We start from the raw sequence: 21,284 nt of genomic DNA on the forward strand, positions 1-21,284 counted from the left end.
AATTGTCATGTTTGTTAGTTTTTTTTTACTTTTTTCGGGTTGTCTTTCTGTAGGATTATGCTCTTTGATGTCTAAAAGATGATTTCACAAAGACTACAAGGCAGATGTTTCAGTTAAAGGTTAAAAACTAGTTCAGTGGGAGTTTGAGGCTGTATAGTTACGATGTAACAAGCATTTCTGTTTTTGACTTTTGTGGAGAGAATCAGCGAAAAGTACAGATAGTTACTAGCTAGCCTCAGGAAGAGACCAAGTTCTGTAAAAAGTTTTAGCTAGCACTCTTGCAGGAAAAGCAAATGTTTGACCTGACAAGTTAGGTTAAGTCACATGTTTAAAGACAGTCAACAACAAATACAACCAAGTTTCCCTGTTATTCATTCTAATATAACGTTGTGTTCCTAATCACTTAATGTTTACTAAATGTTTAGAACACACGGCTACATATGGATACGATTTGGTTGTTAGGTCTGCTCTGCTAAGCCTCGATAACCGTGTTCGTCGCCTCCTTGTGGACAATTCCTTACTCTCCCGCCTTGAGAGGAAACTAAATAAGGGAGACAGAAGAACGACGCTTTAATAACATAACAGTGTAGACCAGGGGTGTCCTACTCATTTTAGCACGGGGGCCACATAGTAGAAAAAAAACGAGCACGGGGGCCGAACTAGTACATAAAACAGAACGAGAGAGAGAGAGAACAAAAGCGAAAGATGAATAGACATGACTTGACTTGAGAGGAGAGAGAGAGAAAACAAGAGCAAGATAGAGAACAAGAGAGAGAGAAAGAGAAAAAAAGAGATTGAGAGGGAACAAGAGAGATAAAAAAAACAAGAGAGAAAACAAAGGAGAGAGAGAGCAAAAGAGAGAACATGAGAGATATGAAAAAGAAGAGAGAACGAGAGAGAACAAGAGGGACAGTAGGAAAAAGACAAAGAATAAGACAGAAAAATAAAGCCAGTGAAGTATAGAAAAAGAATAAAAGAAAGCGTAAAAGGGAGAGACAGAGAAAGAGAGTAAGAAGGGAGAAGAAGATGAGTGGAAGACAGAGAAAGGGAAAGAGAAAAGGAAGAGAAAAAAAACAGAATAAAAAAATCATCCAGTATGGCGACCTGTCTGAATGCGGGTGTGCGCATGATGGCACATGGAAACCATTACTATATGAATAATATATGGTTGGTTGGTCCGATCCCTTAACCACACGGATCATAAGGGCACTATTTCCTGTGGTGTGTCTCGGGCAAGTACATCCTGGCTGCGCCCATCCTTCTCTAGGCTAACATATGTTTCCGCCGGGTCGCAAACTGGGTACATTTTACATATTAGGCTATTGTGCCAACTAATAAAGAAACATGGTATAATATATATTGTATCGATTATTGTAGTCATTATGATTTTTTCCCCGATTCTCTTTTTGTGATCAGTGTTCTCGTTTGCCCGCGTCCTAGACGCATCATTTTTGCTGGGGACGCATAGTGTCGAATCAACGTGCGTCGCAACTTTTTCGACACAAAATTGACATTATTACCCGATTACTTTTTTTTTGTAAACAAAGATTTATCGCACTCCAAACTTTTCGTCAGGCAGATCTGCCATTGTTGTTTTGGTCTCGCGGTTCTAGATTTTGTCTGCACGCCGATCTCGGCAAACGAGATTTCGTAGCTTCGAGATTACGTCATTGTTCTGGTGCTTGTCGTCGAGTGAAGGTTAAGTATGCCTCCGAAAAAAACAGTATTAGGTAAAATTCAACACAAAATTGGCCTTTTATCAGTGTCAGTAATAAGTCGAAACATAATGCAGAGAGTGAAAACAACGGCAATAATTCCGGCAAGGAAAGCACGTGTGTTGAAGCAAACGATTCGACGAAAGAAAAAAGAATACTCCTAGCAAGAAAAGGACTTTTCTGCCAATTATATTCCTGGTTACGCTATGAGGAGGATGATAATGGAGCCTACATGTTCTGAGATGCGTGTACCCAGCGTGACAAAAAAACTGGATTGCATAAACCATTTCGCAATACAAACTTTCAGAAGAGCACATTCGATCGGCACCACGACAATGAAAACCACAAATTAGCTACGGAAATTCCGTTGCTGCAATTGGACCTTGAGAAGGCATTACAACTGTGGCGGGACAGCAAACAACGAAGAATATGTGAACTGAAAACCTGAAGTGATAACTGCCTTGTATTACCAATTAACTGTGATGATTAAAACTGCATGAATTTATAGACTAATATTTCAGCAATGTTATTTTGTATAATGTACAATATTGTGAACTGAAAAATCTGAAGTGATAACTGATTTGTATTATCAATAAACGGTGATGATTAAAACTGAATGAATATATAGATTTATATTATATTATCAATTTCAAAATAACACTAAATCTGTTGAGACCCATAGATTTTTGAACATGCGAGTCCTCGGGACCCATCACTTTTTCGAGGTAAAATGAACACTGTGTGATGGTCTAATTTTTGTGCTCTCACCCGGGCAAACATTCTCCACAGGCGGCATTTCTGGTGGTGGAACAGTTGCTTTTCTGGAAGCGGTTGATGTGTCCGCAGTCCAGGCAAGGCTTACACTTCTGGAGGCTGCGGTCTTCTTTGAAGCGACTGGACCTGCACGGCACACATCGGGCATCTTCTCCATAACCGAAGCCGCATTCCTGAAGGGATTAAAAGAAAAAAAAAAACGCACATGGTGAGAGCCGGGGTGTGTGCAGCCGGTGAGAAAAAGCCTTTTTCCGTGGACTACCAGCTGTGCGGAATTAAAGACTGATCCTAGCTCGTGGGATCAGAGGAGAACAATGGCCCGCCTCTTAGGAGAGTGTATCTTACACTGGCAATCATCGCCTTGACTCAGTGGAGGAAGTAGCAAGGTCAAACATTTGAATAAGAAAAGCCCTGAGGAACGCCCACTGTGCATCGTGGCACTTTTATAATAGTGTGTTTGTGTGATTTGTCTTTTCTGTCGCATACCCTCGGTGTCCTGTTGATAGAGAGGCTAGCGAGTAAAGGAAACACAAAGTGGAAGTCAACCCATAGGATTTTCGAAAAACATTATGCTGTATGTGCCTTTACTAGTCTAAATGTGGTATTATGTGTCTGTACATTGATTTATCATCACTGACATCATCAACCCCTGTTTTGCTAATGATATTGCCGGATTGGGAGGAGACAGAAACCTAGAGATCTGTTCAATCGCTTGGACAAAGCATCAACCTGGTATGGGATGGAAATCAGCACAGAAAAACACAAAAGTAATGATCAACAATCCCCAATGTATCACCACAAACACCACCATCAACCAGAAAACTAGAACCTGTCACTAAATTTAAATATCTTGGAGTTGGTATATAAGAAGAGGGGTCAGAACCCGAACCTATGGCCAGGATAGCTCAAACCACAGCCGCGCTCACCAGACTTAAACCGATCGGGAGGGACAAGAACATAGCAGTGAAATCATAGATCAGACTCATGCAAGCGCTGATTACTTCCATCTTCCTCTACGCTTGCTGTGTTTTGCTGATGATATTGCCGGATTGGCAGTAGACAAACAGGATTTTACAGATCTGGTCTATTGTCTGGACAAAGTATCAACCCAGTATGGGTAAAAATCAGCCCAGGAAAAACAAAAGTAATGACCCCAAGGTATCACCACAAACATCACCATCAACCAGAGAGCAACAACCCGTCACCAAATTTAAATATCTTGGAAATGTCATATCAGAATAGGTGTCTGAACCAGAAACCATGGTCAGGATAACTCAAACCACAGCCGCGCTTGCCAGACTTAAACCTATCTGTTGGGACAAGAACATAGCAGTGAAATCAGACTCACGACTCCGACCCATGCAAGCGCTGGTTACTTCCATCTTCCTTTACGCTGGCGAGACATGGACTCTCACAGCAAAAATGGAAAAGAAAATCCAGGCCATGGAGATGCGATGCTACAGAAAACTTCTAGGCATCAGCTCCTTAGCCCATGTGACAAAAGAAACGGTGCGCAACACCATCAGAAAGTTGAAAAATGTTACACTTTGGGAAAACGCGATGCTCATCAATATCACATTTTACACAGCCGTCTAATCACAGTGCAGGCGGGGCGGGACAGACAACCGAGTCAGTGAGGGTGCACGCTTTAGCACGGGGGGAGGGGCTGACTGATTTTACCTGTGATATTACCTGTGACTGACAGAGATACAGTACATATAACAAATACTAATCTGGGCATTTATACAATGAGAAATCTTAAAACTTTGCATTCAGATATGTTTAAAATTCTTATTATATTTCCTAATAATACAAGTTAATGAGACATTTTGCCAGAACCAATTAAACCCTGGCGGACCGCCACAATCTTCCCATTTATTCAAAACAATGCTGTCGATGTCACATTCCTGCACTCTGGTTCCTGTGTCCCGGTGGGTTCTCTCCCTATCTCTCACGCTTTCCCTCTTTTTTTTAATGTCTATCGACGTTATTTGGTCACTCACTCCCGGGTAAAATGATCCCCTTTTCCTGACTACCCTCCTAACAAGACTCTCCCTCATCACTATCTAAACACTCTGTCCCCTTGGTTCAATTACTTTAGAGGTGTAAACTAAACCAGGCAAACCATGATTGATCGTTAGCTGAGGCCTGAGTGTTTGTGAATAGAACTGAACAGAACCATGCTCGTTTTGGAACCGCAAGGTCGCAGGTTCAATTCCCAGATCCTCTGTATAAATGTCCTTGGGCAAGACACAAACCCCTATCTGGCTTTCAATGTGGGAGTGTGTGTGTGTATGAATGGGTTAGTGTGAAGCACATTGTAAAGCACTTTGGGAGGTCTTCAGTGACTTGAAAAGCACTAGATACAGTGGTACCTCTACATACATAATCTTCTTTCAACAGTATTCTCAACATGTCCGCTCAATAGATACAAAAAAACGGGTGGATTTTGAATTGTAACTCTTATTGAATTGATGTAATATTAATCAAAATTCAGTTTTTAGATGTGTGAAGGTTCGTAAAGCTATTTGGTGAAACCTTCATGTTATTTAAAAGGGAGTGAAAATAGCAAAATGGCCACCAAAGAGAAACAGGTGACTACTGTTTTGCTGCTAAATTCATTCACAGCCCAGTTAACTCGTTGCCAGCTGATAAGAATAATATTTGATGTGCATTTGAAACGAGTGTTACAATTGTTTTTACTCTGCCTGCTTGTAATGACGAATGCTTCCAACGCCAAGGTTGTTCTATTCTCACTATTACACTTGCAAAGAAAGGTTGGGTTATTTTGCCAATAACTGAGCACCTGCACGCTGTTGTTTCTCTATTTTAACAATTGAACACCAAGAAGATTGCTTATAAAGCCGATTTTGCGTGATTGGTACCGTTATTAAGCGTTTATCATGTTCCTCTTGCAAGATCAAAATCCATTAAAGTCTTCTCTCCTATTTTGATTGCTTATTAAACTATAAATCCATCACCAACATTCCAGTATGCAATATAAATGGTGCTGAATTTAAAACTGATCTTTGACATTTCTAGCCGCCATTGGCAGTGAAGATGAGATACAGTGTAGCACAATTACTTTAGTGTTGTCAACTTAATGCAGCCGCAACCAGTGTTCCCTCTAAGCCGCGCGCGTGCGCAATTGCGCACTGCTCGCACATTCTCAGCGCACAAGAAAATCTAGCCAGCGCACAAAAATGAGGGCTCAAAATTACTAATTAAGAAGCGACTTCAGTCAAAGTTACAGTGCATGAAGGTAAAAATACACGGGTTCCCCTGACGTTGTGTCCTAAATGCGGTATTTTGAAGTCGAGTCGAAGTAGAACGAAGTTGAGTAAAGTTAGTAGAGTTTGTCGAGAACCGGCTTCTTCGGCTCGACTCACTAAAAGGAACCGGCTCTTTCGGGTCCTAAACGGCTCTTCGGGTTTTTTTTGCTTCTTTAATCCCAACATGACCAAATATTAAGTAAAATTATGCACAAAATGACTTAATGAAAGGTGGGAATAGAACAAAAAAGAAAAAAATACCAAAATTGAAAAAGTAGTGAAAAGCTGAGAAAGAAAGAAACAAAAGGAAGAGAAAAAAAGAAGGAACATTTCTGAAAAAAGCCAGAAATAAAGAAAAGAAAGAAATGTAGGAAAAAAGTAAATAGAAAACAAAAAGAAAAAAGTAAAAGCTCGGAATAAATAAACACTATGAGATTTTTTTTAAAGGAATTTTAAAAAAAGGAGAAAAAAAAACACTGAAAAAAGAAGAAAAAGTTTGTGTTGCATTCAAATACTTTCCAATTATATCAAGTGAATCTTGTACACAATGTACTTCCACTAAAAACTGTGATTAAGTACAGTTCTGTATCTTACAACCGACTAAATAAGCCCCCAAAAATGTTAATATTATGCGACAAAATATATCAGGAAATAAAAAGAAATGGAAATCTTGTGAAAACGACGTTTGTAGGCCGTACAACCTTTGCAATAGTACATGAGTCAATTCATTCAAAAGAGAAAAATAATTTTGCCCTGCCGGAAACTCAGCAAAATGTAATTTGATGTCAAGTTTTGGACATGTTTGATATTGATTTAATTGCCACACTTGGGGTTGCTGTTGCTCACTGTTGTTTCAAGCGTTGCTCACCGACTTTGTGTGAACGCTCAGACCCTTGGAAAATTAGAGGGAACATTGGCCGCAACCCTCAATAGCAAAGTAAACAAAATAAGATTCTAGTACAACTCAAGCATAACAAGAGTTTTTTTGAGGTTTGAACAAATTTATTGACACTAAAAACAGAAAACAATCATGACAATCTCAACAGCAATTAAGCACATTCACAATATTATATTCCAATATTACGTTTTTAACAGCAAACACAAAGTGAGGTTTGAACAAACCTTCTCGAAAATCAAACATATTCACAATTTCATTATATAACATCTTTGTTAGTGTCAATAGATCCGTCCAGGCCAAAGTCGATTGTTCTCGGTCTGAACAAATCCACTGACACCAACAGCAGCAAAACACAGCCATCAAGCATATTCACAATTTTTTTATATTTGACAATATGACGTGACGATATGACTTCCCCCCTTTTTCCTTTTTCTTTTTCATTGTATCTCTTTTTATCCTTTCCCACTTTGAGCCCCAGACAAAGCGAAAGATGGCTCGGTCCATTTGTAACAGCACGTTTCTTTTAGGCATAAAAATTAAACTGATTGACAAAAGCATTGGGAGGATGATCGCTTTGATGATTAGGACCTTCCCCTCTATTGTCAGTTTTCTTAGTGACCAAAAAACAAGTTTTTGCTTAACTTTCCTTGTCACGTCATCCCAGTTGGTCTCGCCTCCTCCATCCGCATTGAATTTTACCCCTAGGATTTTCTGGTCTGTCTTTAACACCGTCAGCGGGAGTCCTGCCTTTTCTGTCTCTTTCCACATTCCATAAAACTTCACTTGCGATTTTTCTCTATTTAGCCTTGAGCCAGACGCCCTCCCAAACAGGTCAGTCAAGTCAAGGGCTCTTTCAACAGATGCGCGGTCAGTACACAAAATATTAAAATCATCCATGTACAAAACACACTTGGTAATTTGTCCCCCACTTCCTGGGATATTGATGCCTTCGACAAATCTATCTTTTCTTAACATTTGTGCCAAAGGTTCAATGCAAAGAACATAGAGAAGGGGAGACATAGGGCAACCTTGACGTACACCGCAGTTGATCTCGATTGCTTCCGATAAATTCCCGTTAATCATGAATTTGCTGTAGATGTCTCGGTATAGCAGTCCTACCCAATTGATGTATTTTTGGGGGAAACCACATTTTTGCAATACCCTGAAGAGGTATTGGTGCGAGACTCGATCAAAGGCTTTTTCAAAGTCTAGGTTTAGGACCGCTAGTCGCATGTTTCTGTCTCTTGCATAACAAATGGTGTCACGGATCAGCATGAGACTGTCGCTGATCTTCCTTCCCACAATGGCACAGGTTTGGTCTGGATCAACCAAGTCTCCCAAGACAACAGACATTCGTGTTGCTAGAAGCTTGCTGAAGATTTTACAGTCCACGTTTAAAAGCGTTATGGGTCGCCAGTTTTTTAAGTCAATTTTGTCTCCTTTTTTGTGCAATAGAGTAACTATCCCGATTCTGAAACTGTCCGGCATATGGTCTCGACTGGAAAATTCGTTAAAAACAGTTAACAGATCTGGTGCTAAAATATCCCAAAAAGTCCGGTAAAATTCGAGGTTGAGTCCGTCCTCCCCGGGTGATTTGCCTTTTTTCATAGTCTTTATGCAATCATTCAGTTGGTCTTGGGTAAAGTCCGATGTTAAAAAGGGGTCTTGACGCACTGATCTTGAAATATGATCTAATACATGCCCCATTTCATTCTCATATGTTTCTTTCTTTTCAAATAATTTTTTGTAGTAGTCTTCGACCAATCTGGTTATTTCACTACTTTCCTTTGTTATTTGCCCGTTTTCGTTTTGAAGTTTAAAAATCCCCTCATTTTTGCCCATAATTTTTTTAAAAAAGTAGCGTGTACATTTTTCCCCTTCTTCTATTTCTCTTTCTCTGCTTCTTATTATGATGCCTTTGCTCTTTATTTCCGCCAAAGCGTTTAGTTCTTGTTTGGTCTCTTTGATTTCATCATTAAAGTCCATCCCCTTTTCTGTTAGGATGAAATAGCGTTGGAGTCTTCTTTGTAGTCCCGACATGCGTTTCATCTCTTTGAGTTTCTTGTTTTTCCCTGCATTTTTAAAAAAGGTCTGTGTTCGTTTCTTTGTCATTTCCCACCATTGTGCTCGTGAATCATACGAGTCTTGAAGGGTCTGCCAGTCTTTGTACAGCTCCCTGTATTGTGCGGCTAGAGCCTCATCCTCCAGCAGGGAGCAGTTTAACTTCCACAAACCCTTCCCAACAGTCATACCTGAAGGAAATGAGAAAGAGCAGGACAGTAGCAAGTGATCCGAAAAAAAAACTGGAATTAATCTTGCATCACTCTGTGCTAAACCCCTCGTAAATATGTAGTCTATTCGAGAGGCTCTGGCATTGTCACTACTGAACCAGGTGAAGCCCTCCTCTCCTGGATGTATGGATTTGAAACAGTCCACCAGTTTAAATGTCCGGCACATGTCTTGTAATAAAGTTGATGATTTATCTACTTTAAACTCCTCATCATTCCTCTTTCTATCCTTCCTACTTAAGATGCAATTAAAATCTCCTCCCACGATTAGTGGTTGATGGCCTAGCATATACGACTGGATGTCCTCTAAAAGTTCGTACCTGAGTTGTCTGTCGGCATGGCCGTATATGTTAATGAGGTTAAAATCATTCCCTATATAAGAAAGTCTTGAGCAACGCTATCATCAAGCCAAAAATAATTCTGGTTAATACATGAACTGCGATGATTATAAGCCCCCTCGAGGGTTGTGATTCATTACTGTGTTACCTCACTAATTTGCTTGAGGTTTGATCTTGACTGACATCATCTCTTTGGCAACGCTAAGTGTTTTGAATTGCAGTAATACAGATACAATAATCCTTAATTGCTCCCAAGAGGAGAAATTCATGAGTGAGAAGTAATACAGTTAACTTAGAAATAGCTTGGTAATAAAAATAAAAATATTCTGCATCATAAAATCCAATGTAAAACATGATCCCTTGTATAATGACCCCATCCAAATAATTCATGTTTAATAGGATCCTCTTTTTTGTTGGGGCTCCTTAACGACACAGCCTGACATTTTATTCCCAGCAGACTTATTTTTCTCATAGAATTCTGCAAAATACAGGCGCTCCCCTACTTACTAACATTGGAGTTACTAATAGATATGAACATTTTGTTCGGGATGTCAAAAAATATCCATACATTTCTGTAAAATGGATTTTGTATTGTGTGCACCTTTTTCTGAGTACAGGTCAGTACTGTAGTATTTCTTTCCGCCACTACCGGCATGTGGCGCTGCGAGAGCTCACCCAGCATCCACCCCGAAAAAGATATCCGGCTTTGTATGCAACATACTGTAATGCACATATGTCAGAGTCAAGGCCCGCGGGCCACATTAGGCCCGCGAGAGGGTTTTACCTGGCCCGCGTGACGATATCAATATATTATTAGATCCGGCCCGCAGGCCGCTGCAAGCCAGCAGCCCGCAGTACGCATGAATACTACATTTCCCACAATGCAACGGGGACGCGCCGAGCGGGAGCAAAGCGGGAGGCGGTTTGATTTATTCAGCAGTCGATCAGCAGCAGTCATTAGCATAACAGCAAAAATTAGCCCACATTACCCATCAACAATGGCTAAACGGAAGGTGGACACTGAAAACCGGGGCTTTCAAACAAGGTGGGAGTTGGAGTACATGTTCACGGAGGTAGCTGGAAAAGTATCAGCGTCAGCCTCAAACAAGTAATGTAGAGTTGTAGTAATACAGTACTGTATATAAATGTATGTAAATACAGTAATAATACAGTAATGTTTCCTGTGCAATTACACATTTGAAGTTTTTACTCCGTTCAAGTTTAAAAGTTAAATATGCACATAAAGAAGGTCTTGTTTTTTGTTGTTCCCCTCGGGAATTTTAAAGCTTTATTGTCTATGTTGACTATGTTGACTATGTTGTTTTTGTTTGCCGACTCTGTCCTGGGAGTGTTTCTTGTTTTTCGGCTTTTCATGGAAAATAGATCTTGATGTGGACAACAGTCTTTTGATAAAATTGTCTCCTATTTAGCAGAGAAAATGACTTTTGATTGTTATTATTTGTTAATCAGTAATTCCTTTTTTTCACACTAACCCAGAGAAAGCCCAGAAAGGAAAGTCAATGTACATTTGAGCAGGACAGATGAGGTCCAGTGTGTTGATTGCTATTGGTTTTAAGTAACAAGAGATTTTTGCACTTTATTTTATTGTATTTCGAGGCAATATTTCTTTTTAATAATTTCAGATGATTGAATGATAGAAAATGGTTATGAGTTGTTGTTATGAGATATGTTATGAGTTTTTTATATAAAGGACATTTGTATTTTGTGCCTGCTGAATTTAAAAATGACTGACAGAGTCATAAGAAAATATTGCTTTATTTATACAATCATATTGTAATATATTTGTTGTGTTTTCAGTAGGTTAAATCTTGGTTTCAGTAAAGATTGGACAGTCCGGCCCTCGGCTTGTAGCCAAATGTTTTATTTGGCCCTCCGTCCATTTGACTTTGACACCCCTGCTGTAATGCATCTCCAGCGCTCTATGAACTTTGACATTGATTGCTTCAGCAAGGCACGACTACATTGCCAAGTGCTGTAAGCAGGCACAACTAATGCAATCCCCCGAGATATTATTATTATTATTATTATATCTATCTTCTTCCGCCGAAATTTAACGGGGATCTCCTCCCAGAGCTTTTGGAGTAACCCAACGATTCATGTACCAAAAATTTCGGCCAGACCAGGACTCTTGTGGCTTGTCTTTTGACAGCGATACGAGTCACCGGGGCCCCGGAGACAAAAATAAAGTCCCCATCCGCTCTAATGTATTTTGAGAGTCTCCCATCCGGAATACATGGGCCCATTCAATATAATGGGGAGCCAGGGTAAACAAGGCTTTTCCCAAGGGTAGTCATAGGAACCAGGAACTGTCCAGGGTGGCTTGAGGGGGCCCAACCCCACATTACTTTTAACATGGGTAAATTGTGAATTCCAAAGAGTGGATGCTAGCAATAGGATGCTAACAGCTATGTGCACCAATATCAAAGAGTCCCCCCACAGAACCAAGTAAAAAAATGACAGAAACATCTCTCTGGGTTAAAAATGTTATGCTAACTCATAATGCTAACAACCGGGGTTATATATACATGACGGGATCATCTTACAGATTAAACACAACTCTTACAATTGCCGGGGGAATGTTCTAGTTTTCTTTAATATCTCGTCCATCCATTCAATAGGGTTGGTTTGAAGTGTAAAGAAGAGGCGAGCCGTTTCTTTTGAAATGAAAGTGGGATAAGAAAGCTTGATGCGGTTGAGAAAATGGTTGGACCGCTTTTTTTCTGAGAAGGAAGTAGCCTAACTGTTGAAGCCCATCATCCAAAAGTTAGTTAAACTTCACTTTTTTATGTTTATAGAGCATATTATTTGATGAAATGTTTCTTTTTCAGTACAAAAACAATACAGGTTTCTTTTACAAACTTTAAACATACATTCCATAGAAAATATAGCACTGAAGCAACTTACGAATAAATTCAACTTACGAACGATCATCCGGAACATATCTTGTTCGTAACTAAGGCAATGTCCCTTCAAAATAAAACCCTACATAGGCACTGATATGAGTACATTTGAAAAAGAAATGGCTTCCTTAAATTGTGGTCAACACAGAGGTTTTATATCATACGATAGGATGGGTTTTTAAAAATAATTTTATGGACAATAAAAGTGGAATCAATCATGGGTTTTGACCCTTTGATCTAGATCCAAACCCAAACTACTTTATAAATCCCGATTCATGTGTACGTGTGTATGCGATATATAGGCTCTGAAGGGGTCGGTCCGACTTTCGTGAAAATGTACACACATGTACTTTAGGCCTACACGAGTGTCTTTAACATAGGCGGAACTAGCCTGGTTTAAGGGGTGCTCAAGTTTTTTAATCCAGCTGTGAATATGCTCCCTTGACCCTCTTACTTTCGCGTTTTGTTCAGTTTGAGTTTGTCTGTAATCCAACATATCTTTCATGTTGTCTTTCATGTTTTGCTCATTTAGAGCTAGTTGGTGTCCGAACATTATGTAGATGATCTATCCAAGAGTGTGTACGCTCCGTGCGCCTTCTTTCTTTTGGGTTTTGTTCAGGTAGAGCTAGTTATATGAAGTTGACCTCAGGAAGCCGTCAACCAGACATTCTGTTATTACCTACATTTTATGTTAATGATGTGTGTGTATTGTCTGTATAGCCCTTTGAGACTTCTTGTGATTAGGGGTTATACAAATAAACTTGACTTGACTTCTGAACAGTGTTGACTGATCCTAAATCCCTTTGAGTAAAATGTTTTTTTTAAATGAGCCATAGCCCCCCCAAAATTCTGAACCTAATATCGCCCCTGGTCTTTAGCGAAGTTTCGTGTCATGGCACGCTCGATAAATACCAACAAAAACAATAAACATCTGCGTTTGTGTGGTCTGCTTTTGTAGGGTCTCTAACGCCCTGTGCCAACAACAAAACATTTTCCTCCGCAGTGTACATATGATGTGGCAGTACACCACTGACTTGGGTGACATCATTCAAGAAATGACAGCTGGCCTGTTGTCTGGTGTCATAACGTCAAGTTTTGACAACACACAGGAAGGAGGCGCTCATATATCATTAAAGTGAAGGTCAGCTTCAAACGGCGCTTCCCTTCTCTCCTCACCCGTGTCCCGTTTCACAGCCCGGACTACGCAGTCCTGCTGGAATGTGGGCATAAGAGTTTGGAATGGAGGGGCTAGGGAAGCAAGCCTGCCAGAAACGACAAGGGATTTTCAAGGGAAAGATGTGACATGGTGACAGTCCTGAAGAGGAAGATAAATGGAAACTTCTCAAAGCAAAGACATAAAAGCCTGATGATAAACCCTTGGTAGAGCCTAGCTCGGGGTGTGCAGGCTTAGGATGGACTATTGCAGCTGTTGTCATGACCATACCATTCTTGGCTGTCTATCAGTAGTAAGAAGGAGACGTTAGAAATGGTGTGACTCACAAGATACATTGATCAAAAAAAGACAAAATAAGGATCACATGTTTGGCTGCAACTGTTTGGAAAAGTCACCAAACAAGCCATGGTGGCATTGATTCAAAATGGATAACTCTTCACTACTGGGTTTCTACTGAAGATTCATAGCTTGGCACTTGGCCATGGGGCACAGAATAACAGCACAGGGGCTTATGTCACGAACAGTGGCTGGTGCACAAAAACAAAAAGCAGCCAACTTCTGCTTCTCTGATCCTGGCAGAGCTGTACATCACAAGGACTGATCAGTGTCCTCTTTCATTCCTGACAACAAAGCCTCCCAGCAATGACACCCCGCTCTGAAACTAAACAGATACAACCCAACTGTTCGAAAGACTAAAACCCGGCATGAAGATGATGCTTCTATATAAGGACACTTGTTCATTTTCTGCTTTAATGCACAAAGAAGGTGTCTCAATACATTGGTCTTCAGGCCTGTGTGATGTTGATATTTTTTCAGTTTCTGTAGCTTCTGTCCTCCCCTTTTGTGTATTCAAACTAAAGCAACATGGCTACTGTCAGAAATGAGCAATTTGTTTAGAGATTGAAGCAGCAGTTAGCTTTAGCAGTTAGCTTCGCCGACATAGCTGCTAGCAACTAAATTACAATTAGAATGGTCTTTATTGTCATTGATGACAACGTGGTGGACATCAGAAATGAGATTAGACGTGGCACTCGAGGGTAAACTTGAATGAAGAATTGAAAAGATGGGAAAAATTGTTAGGATGAAGATTTTCAAGGTAGTGTTTGAAGACGGGCCCAATTTCTAAGAACATCGGAACAATAATGCAATGAAAATGCAGTGCAATGACATTTAGCAGTAACTTGGCTAAAAAGTAAGTCAAGAAAGAAAGCTACGAATGTCATGATTACCGATGTGATGCACCTATACCTGCTCCTTTGGCGCCAACTGCCTCGGACTCTGATTGACTCCCTGTCACTATTCAAACCCACGTCTGTCACCTGTTGTCAGTCCGTCTGCGAACCTCAGTTTACTCTAGGCAAGCTTTTTTCGACCCTGACTCTCACCAGTTTTAGCTTCCGTCTGTTCCCCGGCTTCGACCAGTTTTTAGATCCTGACCATGTCTACTCTCCTCTCCCGGCTTTCGACTTGTTTCTGATCCCGACCACGTTTTTTGCTCTCCTGTGCCGGCAACTGACCCATTTTTTCCCGTTCCCGACACCGCCATCGCTCGCCACGGAAGTCACACTTCCGCGTTCACAGCGACCTGCTTCCTGCGCCCAGCAATCACCGGTCGTGGGTGCAACCCTTTCCTTTTTCCGATAAAACTGAGAGAAACGTAATGCAAGTGGGTCCTGTCTCCGTTCTGGTCTTGACAATGAATACCCATTTTCTATACATCGGCAAGATATATATTTTTTCAGTCTTGTTTGCTAGTTAAGGGTGGTGATGGCCCTGGGAAGGAAACCTGTAAGTCCTTGTTTTAAGCTAGCTGTAGCGTCCACCAGAGGGCAGCAAGTCAAAAAGGTGGTGGCCAGTGCGGAAGGAGTCCTTTATAGTGTGGTTGTGCAGAGAGCAGCGAATGACTTTTTGTGTGTGTTGATGACTCACTGATCACTCAGTAAAATGTTAAATAAAATTGAAAATACTCATTACCAAGTAAAATGTGTTTTTGTATTCAGTAATTATATCTTTTATCACAGTTTAATGGATATCTGAGTAAGATATAAAGGGTTGATGTGATACTAATACTGTAAATCAGAAAAACTGCAGCTGTTTTTGTAGTCTAGCAGTATTTACCCATGTAACAGCACAACCTAATTTCAGTAACAGATGATAAAAAAGTATGAATCAATATCCTAAAGGGCATTTTTTGTTCTTAAGAATTATATTTATATGTATATTTCTTTTGAATTACAGCTGCTAAATGTTATTGCACTAAAGTTACATCGCACTGTTCTTCTTGATTGAATTATTAACAAAACCTATGACAATTTTTCCAAGCGCCAGGTTGTAATTTTCTTTTTTTTTTTTTGCATATTTAGCCTGTCTATTAACTTTTTCTTTTCAAGTTCTTTATGACAAGTTTTTCCTTGAGTGCCATGTCTAATGTTGTTGCATACACAACATTGGTATCAATGAAAATAAAGCTAATTCAAATCTAGAAATAATGTCATTCATGTTATTGATATTAACTTGGAAAAAAAAATCATGTTTTTCACATTTTCTGTCATTTTGAGTTTTATTCAAAAAGCTTTAAGCAAAAAAAAAAAATCTGAATTGTCTCAATGGGGTTTAAGTCAGGACTTTGGGCAGGCCATTCGAAAACCTTGATTCTAGCCTGATTTAACCATTACCACTTTTGATGTATGTTTGGGGTCATTGTCCTGTCGGAACACCCAACTGCGCCTAAGACCCAAATCTTCGGGCTGATGACTTTAGCTTATCTTGAAGAATTTGAAGTTAATCCTCCTTCTTCATTATCCCATATGTCAAAGTATCCTTGGGCAAGACACTGAATCCCTAATGCCCCCAATAAACAGGTAGGCGCCTTGCATGGCTGACTCCCTATTGGTGTGTGAGTGTGCGTGTGAATGGGTAAGTGTGAAGCACATTGTAAAGCGCTTTGGGAGGTCTTTATTGACATCCATTCATTTTCCAGACCTGTGACTTGTGAGCTGGATATGCTAACTGGTCAGTCACCATGTCGCCTGGGTTCTTTTTTGTTTAAAATTCAATTTGAGGGTTTTCAGTTTTTGTGTCTAAATCACCCAGGGGGCCGATATCAACTCAGATGAGGCAGAACAAACCAAAAGCGAGCTCCCACAGAGATATTTGTGAGATTAACAAGACTCACATGGGGGAGATCAGTCATCTGATCTGCTATTGAAGCAATTGTAAACCCATTTCTCCCTAAGAGTACAGCGCTTTCCCCCAGAATATGGCCTGCAAGTCTTTCACCAAAGGCCCTGTTGGTATTACGGAAGGAGGAAACGTTATAGGCTTGCGACATACTGCAAGATGTCGACACATCAAAGAGACGTGCCTTTCTTTGGAAACTGGCTGCTCTCCAGCCTGCGCTGGATGGAAAAAAATTTCTTACTCATTTACGCTTGACAAAAAAACTAAGCAAAAAAAGGGAAATCAATTTAAGACATGCACAAGGAAATAAAATATGCTGTATTTTCAGAATATAAGGCAAAATATAGTAGATGACACCACTGACCAATATCGCTAAACATTGTATGCAACAGGAGTCAAACCCAAGTAGTGGTGATGACAGCACAAACACTTTAACACTGGACCACCAGTACGCCATTTCTCATTATCAAACCATTTTTACTCAAGCTGCCAAAAAACTGATTTGCATTGTGCATTCTAAAAAGTTAAACAGTCTCTCTACTTCAACAATGAATGTTAAAGAATGGAGAAAAGTGGGTTTTAACAAAATGCTATACTAAAACACTTGTAAAAATAGTCTGTTAATGCTGTAAACTAATGCCTTTTCATATGTTAATTATACCACTTGTAGTCAAGCTCTCACTGCCACTACTCGAGTTCAATCACCATTGCATTGGAAATTATTTGAATGCAACACAAACTTTCTTCTTTTTTCCGTGTTTTTTTCTACTTTTTTTAAATTCCTTTAAAAAAGGCTCATTGTGTTTATTTTTTCCGAGCTGTTATTTTTCTTTTTGTTCTCCATTTACGTTTTTCCTACGTTTCTTTTTCTTTTTTTCTGGCTTTTTTCTAAATTTTTCCTTCTTTTTTCTCTTCCTTTTGTTTCTTTTTTTCCCAGCTTTTCACTACTTTTTTAAGACATGCACAAGGAAATAAAATATACCGTATTTTGGTGTTTTTTCTTTTTTGTTCTATTCCCCCCTTCTTTTAAGTCATTTTGTGCATAGTTTTACATAATATTTGGTCATGTTGGGATTTAAGAAGCAAAAACAACCCGAAGAGCCGTTTAGGACCCGAAAGAGCCGGTTCCTTTTAGTGAGCCGAGCCGAAGAAGCCGGTTCTCGACAAACTCTACTAACTTTACTTTTCAACTTCGTTCGACATTGACTTCAAAATACTGCATTTGGGACACAACGTCAGGGGAACCCGTGTATTTTTACCTTTTTGCACCGTAACTTTGACTTAAGTCGCTTAATAATTAGTAATTTTGATCCCTCATTTTTGTGCGCTGGCTAGATTTTCTTGTGCGCTGAGAATGTGCGAGCAGTGCGCAATTGCGCACGCGCGCAGCTTGGAGGGAACACTGGTCCAGTGTGCCTTACGTATGAAAAATATATCACAAAAGACTATTTTTGAGGAGCCTTAGAATCCAGTGCGCCTTATGGTGCAGGAAATGTGTCAGTCCGGACAAAAAGCTTGTAATGGACTTGGCCTCTCTGTGGGTGGTTCTTTTTGCTGGAGTCGGTTTGAAGTTGCTAATTGATGTTTGCCAGCCACAACGCAGCTTCCAGAGGCAAACGTCCATAGCTAACTGTGGCACATTCCTTTGGGATCTCTATGGCAGCCGCACAGAGGGAATCCGAGTCTGTTTCCCGCCTCAAGAGCCATGACTGAATATGGATGGACTGTCAGGGTTACAGAGCTCAAACCAGAAGTTGTTCCTTGGGAAACGTTCTCTAAGGGCAGTCCTGGGGTTCTCTGCTGAGAGCTGGCATTCTGCTTCCTCGGGAGAAAGAATGAGGAAGCCAATTATTAACCAAGACCCCAGGGTGCTAGCAGCATTCATGCCTGTTAAACACGAAGGCTGCCCAGGCCGATCCCCAAGCACAGAATGCACGTTCGTTCGCAACTCGGCCTGAAAGCACGTGCAGAACACATTTCTGGAGTTTATTTTCACCAAGTCTCAATTCTGTCAGGAGGGGCTCCATATGTCCAAGACCGGTTGGTAACCCAAAATGTTGAAGGAGCCATAATGGAACAATAAAACAAAATCATGTTTGCAAAACAATTGAAAGCTTTGGATAGGCGTTACAAGAGGGACAACACAAGTTTCAGTGGTTAGCACGCTCGCCTAACACGCGAAGTGTCCTTGGTTAGAGACCAGGTAGAAACATTTGTTGGCCTGAGGAAGGATGAGCACCACCAGGCTGTATTTGCCCAAGACACACCACAGGTAATAATGCCCCTACGACCCTAGTGATTAAGGGATCAGACCCATATATCTATATTTATTGGAAAATGTTAAGAATCCTTGTCTTCCTACAGAAACTATATCTCTTTCCATTATCAAGCATTTTTGAAAGAGCGCCAAGTAGCCATAGGGGCCACATGTGGTTCCAGAGCCGCTTGTTGCTGACCCCCTGTCTAAGACGTGCTGAAAGTCGCTTCATTGAGGAACTTGGATTTTTCAATTTTTCCTGAAGTTTTGGTTTTGTAGTATTCCTTAAATGTACATACAGTACCAGTAAAGTATTGTCAAAGTTGAGTTTTATAGCCGCTTTAACTGTTAGCTCTCGAGTTAACGTACAAATGTACTTTAATACTTGAGTTGAGCTAACTTCATGCTAGCACTATCAAAAAATAATGCTTTGACTCTTAAAGTAACTTTAAACCAGTCAATCAAGAGTTACATCTGTTTTTATGTATGCGGAGTGATACATCTAGCTTCTGCTTCAAAGTTGAAGCTGTTTTAAATGGAGTTAAAGATTTAAACGTAATTTTACATTAACTCCCAGTTAACACTATACAGTTAAAAGCTTTTAAGCTGTTTTAGCCCTGGAGTCAAAGTTTTGAACCTACTTTAACTCTGAGTTCAAGCTTTAATTGCGTTTGTTCGAGTTAATGCTTTAACACTTGAGTTATAGTAGGTTTTTAACTGGAATTAAATGTTGATTTCAATGTTAAACTCAGAGTTAAAGTTGTAAAGCTTCAACTTTTGACAGCATTGGTTAAACTAATTACTGAACCTTAATATAAAGGTACACCAGATTATAAGGCGCACCCACCAAAAAAAAAGTCTTCTTTGATATATTCTTCATACATAACACACTGGACTATAAGCCGCATGAAATTAAAACTACAGCAAGAGCTGGGGTTTCATTTAAAGATAAATAAATACATTTAAATGGAAATAATTTATTTCATAGAACAAAAATTAACATTATGACACCTAGTTTTACCACGAAGAGTAATTTTAGCAACAGTTAAAATGTTAACCACAAGAGGGCACTCAAAGACCACTCTATATGTTTCTCAAAGGCAGAACAGTGATTTCCAATTTTATCCACTGTATTTTGCGGCATATAAACCGCACCGGATTATAAAGCGCACGATCACATGATTTGCCAATTTGGGGTCTTTAATGCGTCATATGGTCCGTAAAATACAATACCTTTCGTGCTCATGTTCTTCTGTAGCTTGGCCCCTGAAATTTCTGTACTATCACTTTGCCATTTGCCAGGGATTTAGTGCCATCTTGTGACAGCTATGTGGGTTTTAACAATAGCATGGAAAATGCACACTGAGATTTTCAGAACATCTGTTGTTAAATAGAAAAAAAACATAGGTTGGGTTCACTGGGCTTAGTGCATCAGTTTAAAGCTGGGGTACCAAACTGAGCGCCAGTGGGCCAATTGCGGCCAGTGGGTTGATAGTTTGAGGCTCCCGTCTCAATATGAAAGTTTCATGTCAATGCAGCCCACATGAATTGTTGATTTATTCATTTATTTCATATTAATTCTTTATGTTGTTGTTTTTATACTTACGAACATTCGAGTTGCGAAAAACGGTAGATCCGAACATTTTTTTCGGGATGTCGTAAAATACCCGGACACTGCTGTAAGTTAGATTTTGTTTTGTGCACCTTTTTCCGAGTAGAGGACAGTACTGTAGTGCTTCTTTCCGCCACTAACGGCGTGTGGCGCTGTGAGAGCTCACCCAGCATCCACCCTGAAAAAGAAATCCTGCTTCATCTTCCTAGTCCGTGTGTAAACATACTATACTGTATCTCCAGCGTGCTAAAAACTTTGACATTTTTTATTGTTTAATATCTCGTGCATCGATTCAATATGGTTGTTGTAAAGAGTTAAGAATAGGCGAGACGTTTCATTTGAAATAAAAGTGGAATAAGGAAGCTTGATGCGGTTGAGAAAATGGAGGAAGTGGCCTAACTCTTGAATCCCATCTTCCATAAGTTAAACGTAGCTTTATTTTTCTATAATTTTTTTCTTTTTAGTAAAAAACAATACAGGTTACCTATACAATCCTTAAACATACTTATATAAACCTTAAACATACAAACTTTAGCACTGAACCAACTTACTAACAAATTCAACTTACTAACGATCGATCGTAAGTAAGGCAGCGTTTGTGTATACATTACGCAGTATATATGGTGGAATGTTTATCAAGAGCTTTTCTTGAGGACAAAAACAATTTCTCACACAGAGCCTAACTCCAGAAACCCCCAAGTAAATTGAGTTTTAGTCCCTTGATCTTAAGTATTGTTGTTTCAGGACCAGTTCTAATGAAACTGAATGACTCAATGATAAAAAAATCTCCAAGAATTGAAATATGTACTTCCTAAATGGTAGAATAAGATTTTTTACAATAATTAAACCATCTTA

The 21,284-nt window shown here is 39.8% G+C and overlaps 1 protein-coding gene across 1 annotated transcript in view; it reads right to left on the bottom strand.

Annotated features, from left to right (window-relative positions):
• Window positions 1-21,284, bottom strand: part of LOC148358785 (tumor necrosis factor receptor superfamily member 19-like) — a 51,562-nt gene that overhangs the window by 20,845 nt on the left and 9,433 nt on the right. Inside the window, exon 5 of the mRNA XM_088345531.1 lies at window positions 2,484-2,662. Within this exon, the coding sequence (XP_088201657.1) occupies window positions 2,484-2,662 (179 nt within the window). The remainder of the gene's footprint in view (window positions 1-2,483; window positions 2,663-21,284) is intronic.

The sequence above is a fragment of the Urocampus carinirostris genome, chromosome 10 (genome assembly GCF_059441175.1).
Source record: "Urocampus carinirostris isolate Australia breed hairy pipefish chromosome 10, RoL_Ucar_1.0, whole genome shotgun sequence".
Classification (NCBI taxonomy): Eukaryota; Metazoa; Chordata; class Actinopteri; order Syngnathiformes; family Syngnathidae; genus Urocampus; species Urocampus carinirostris.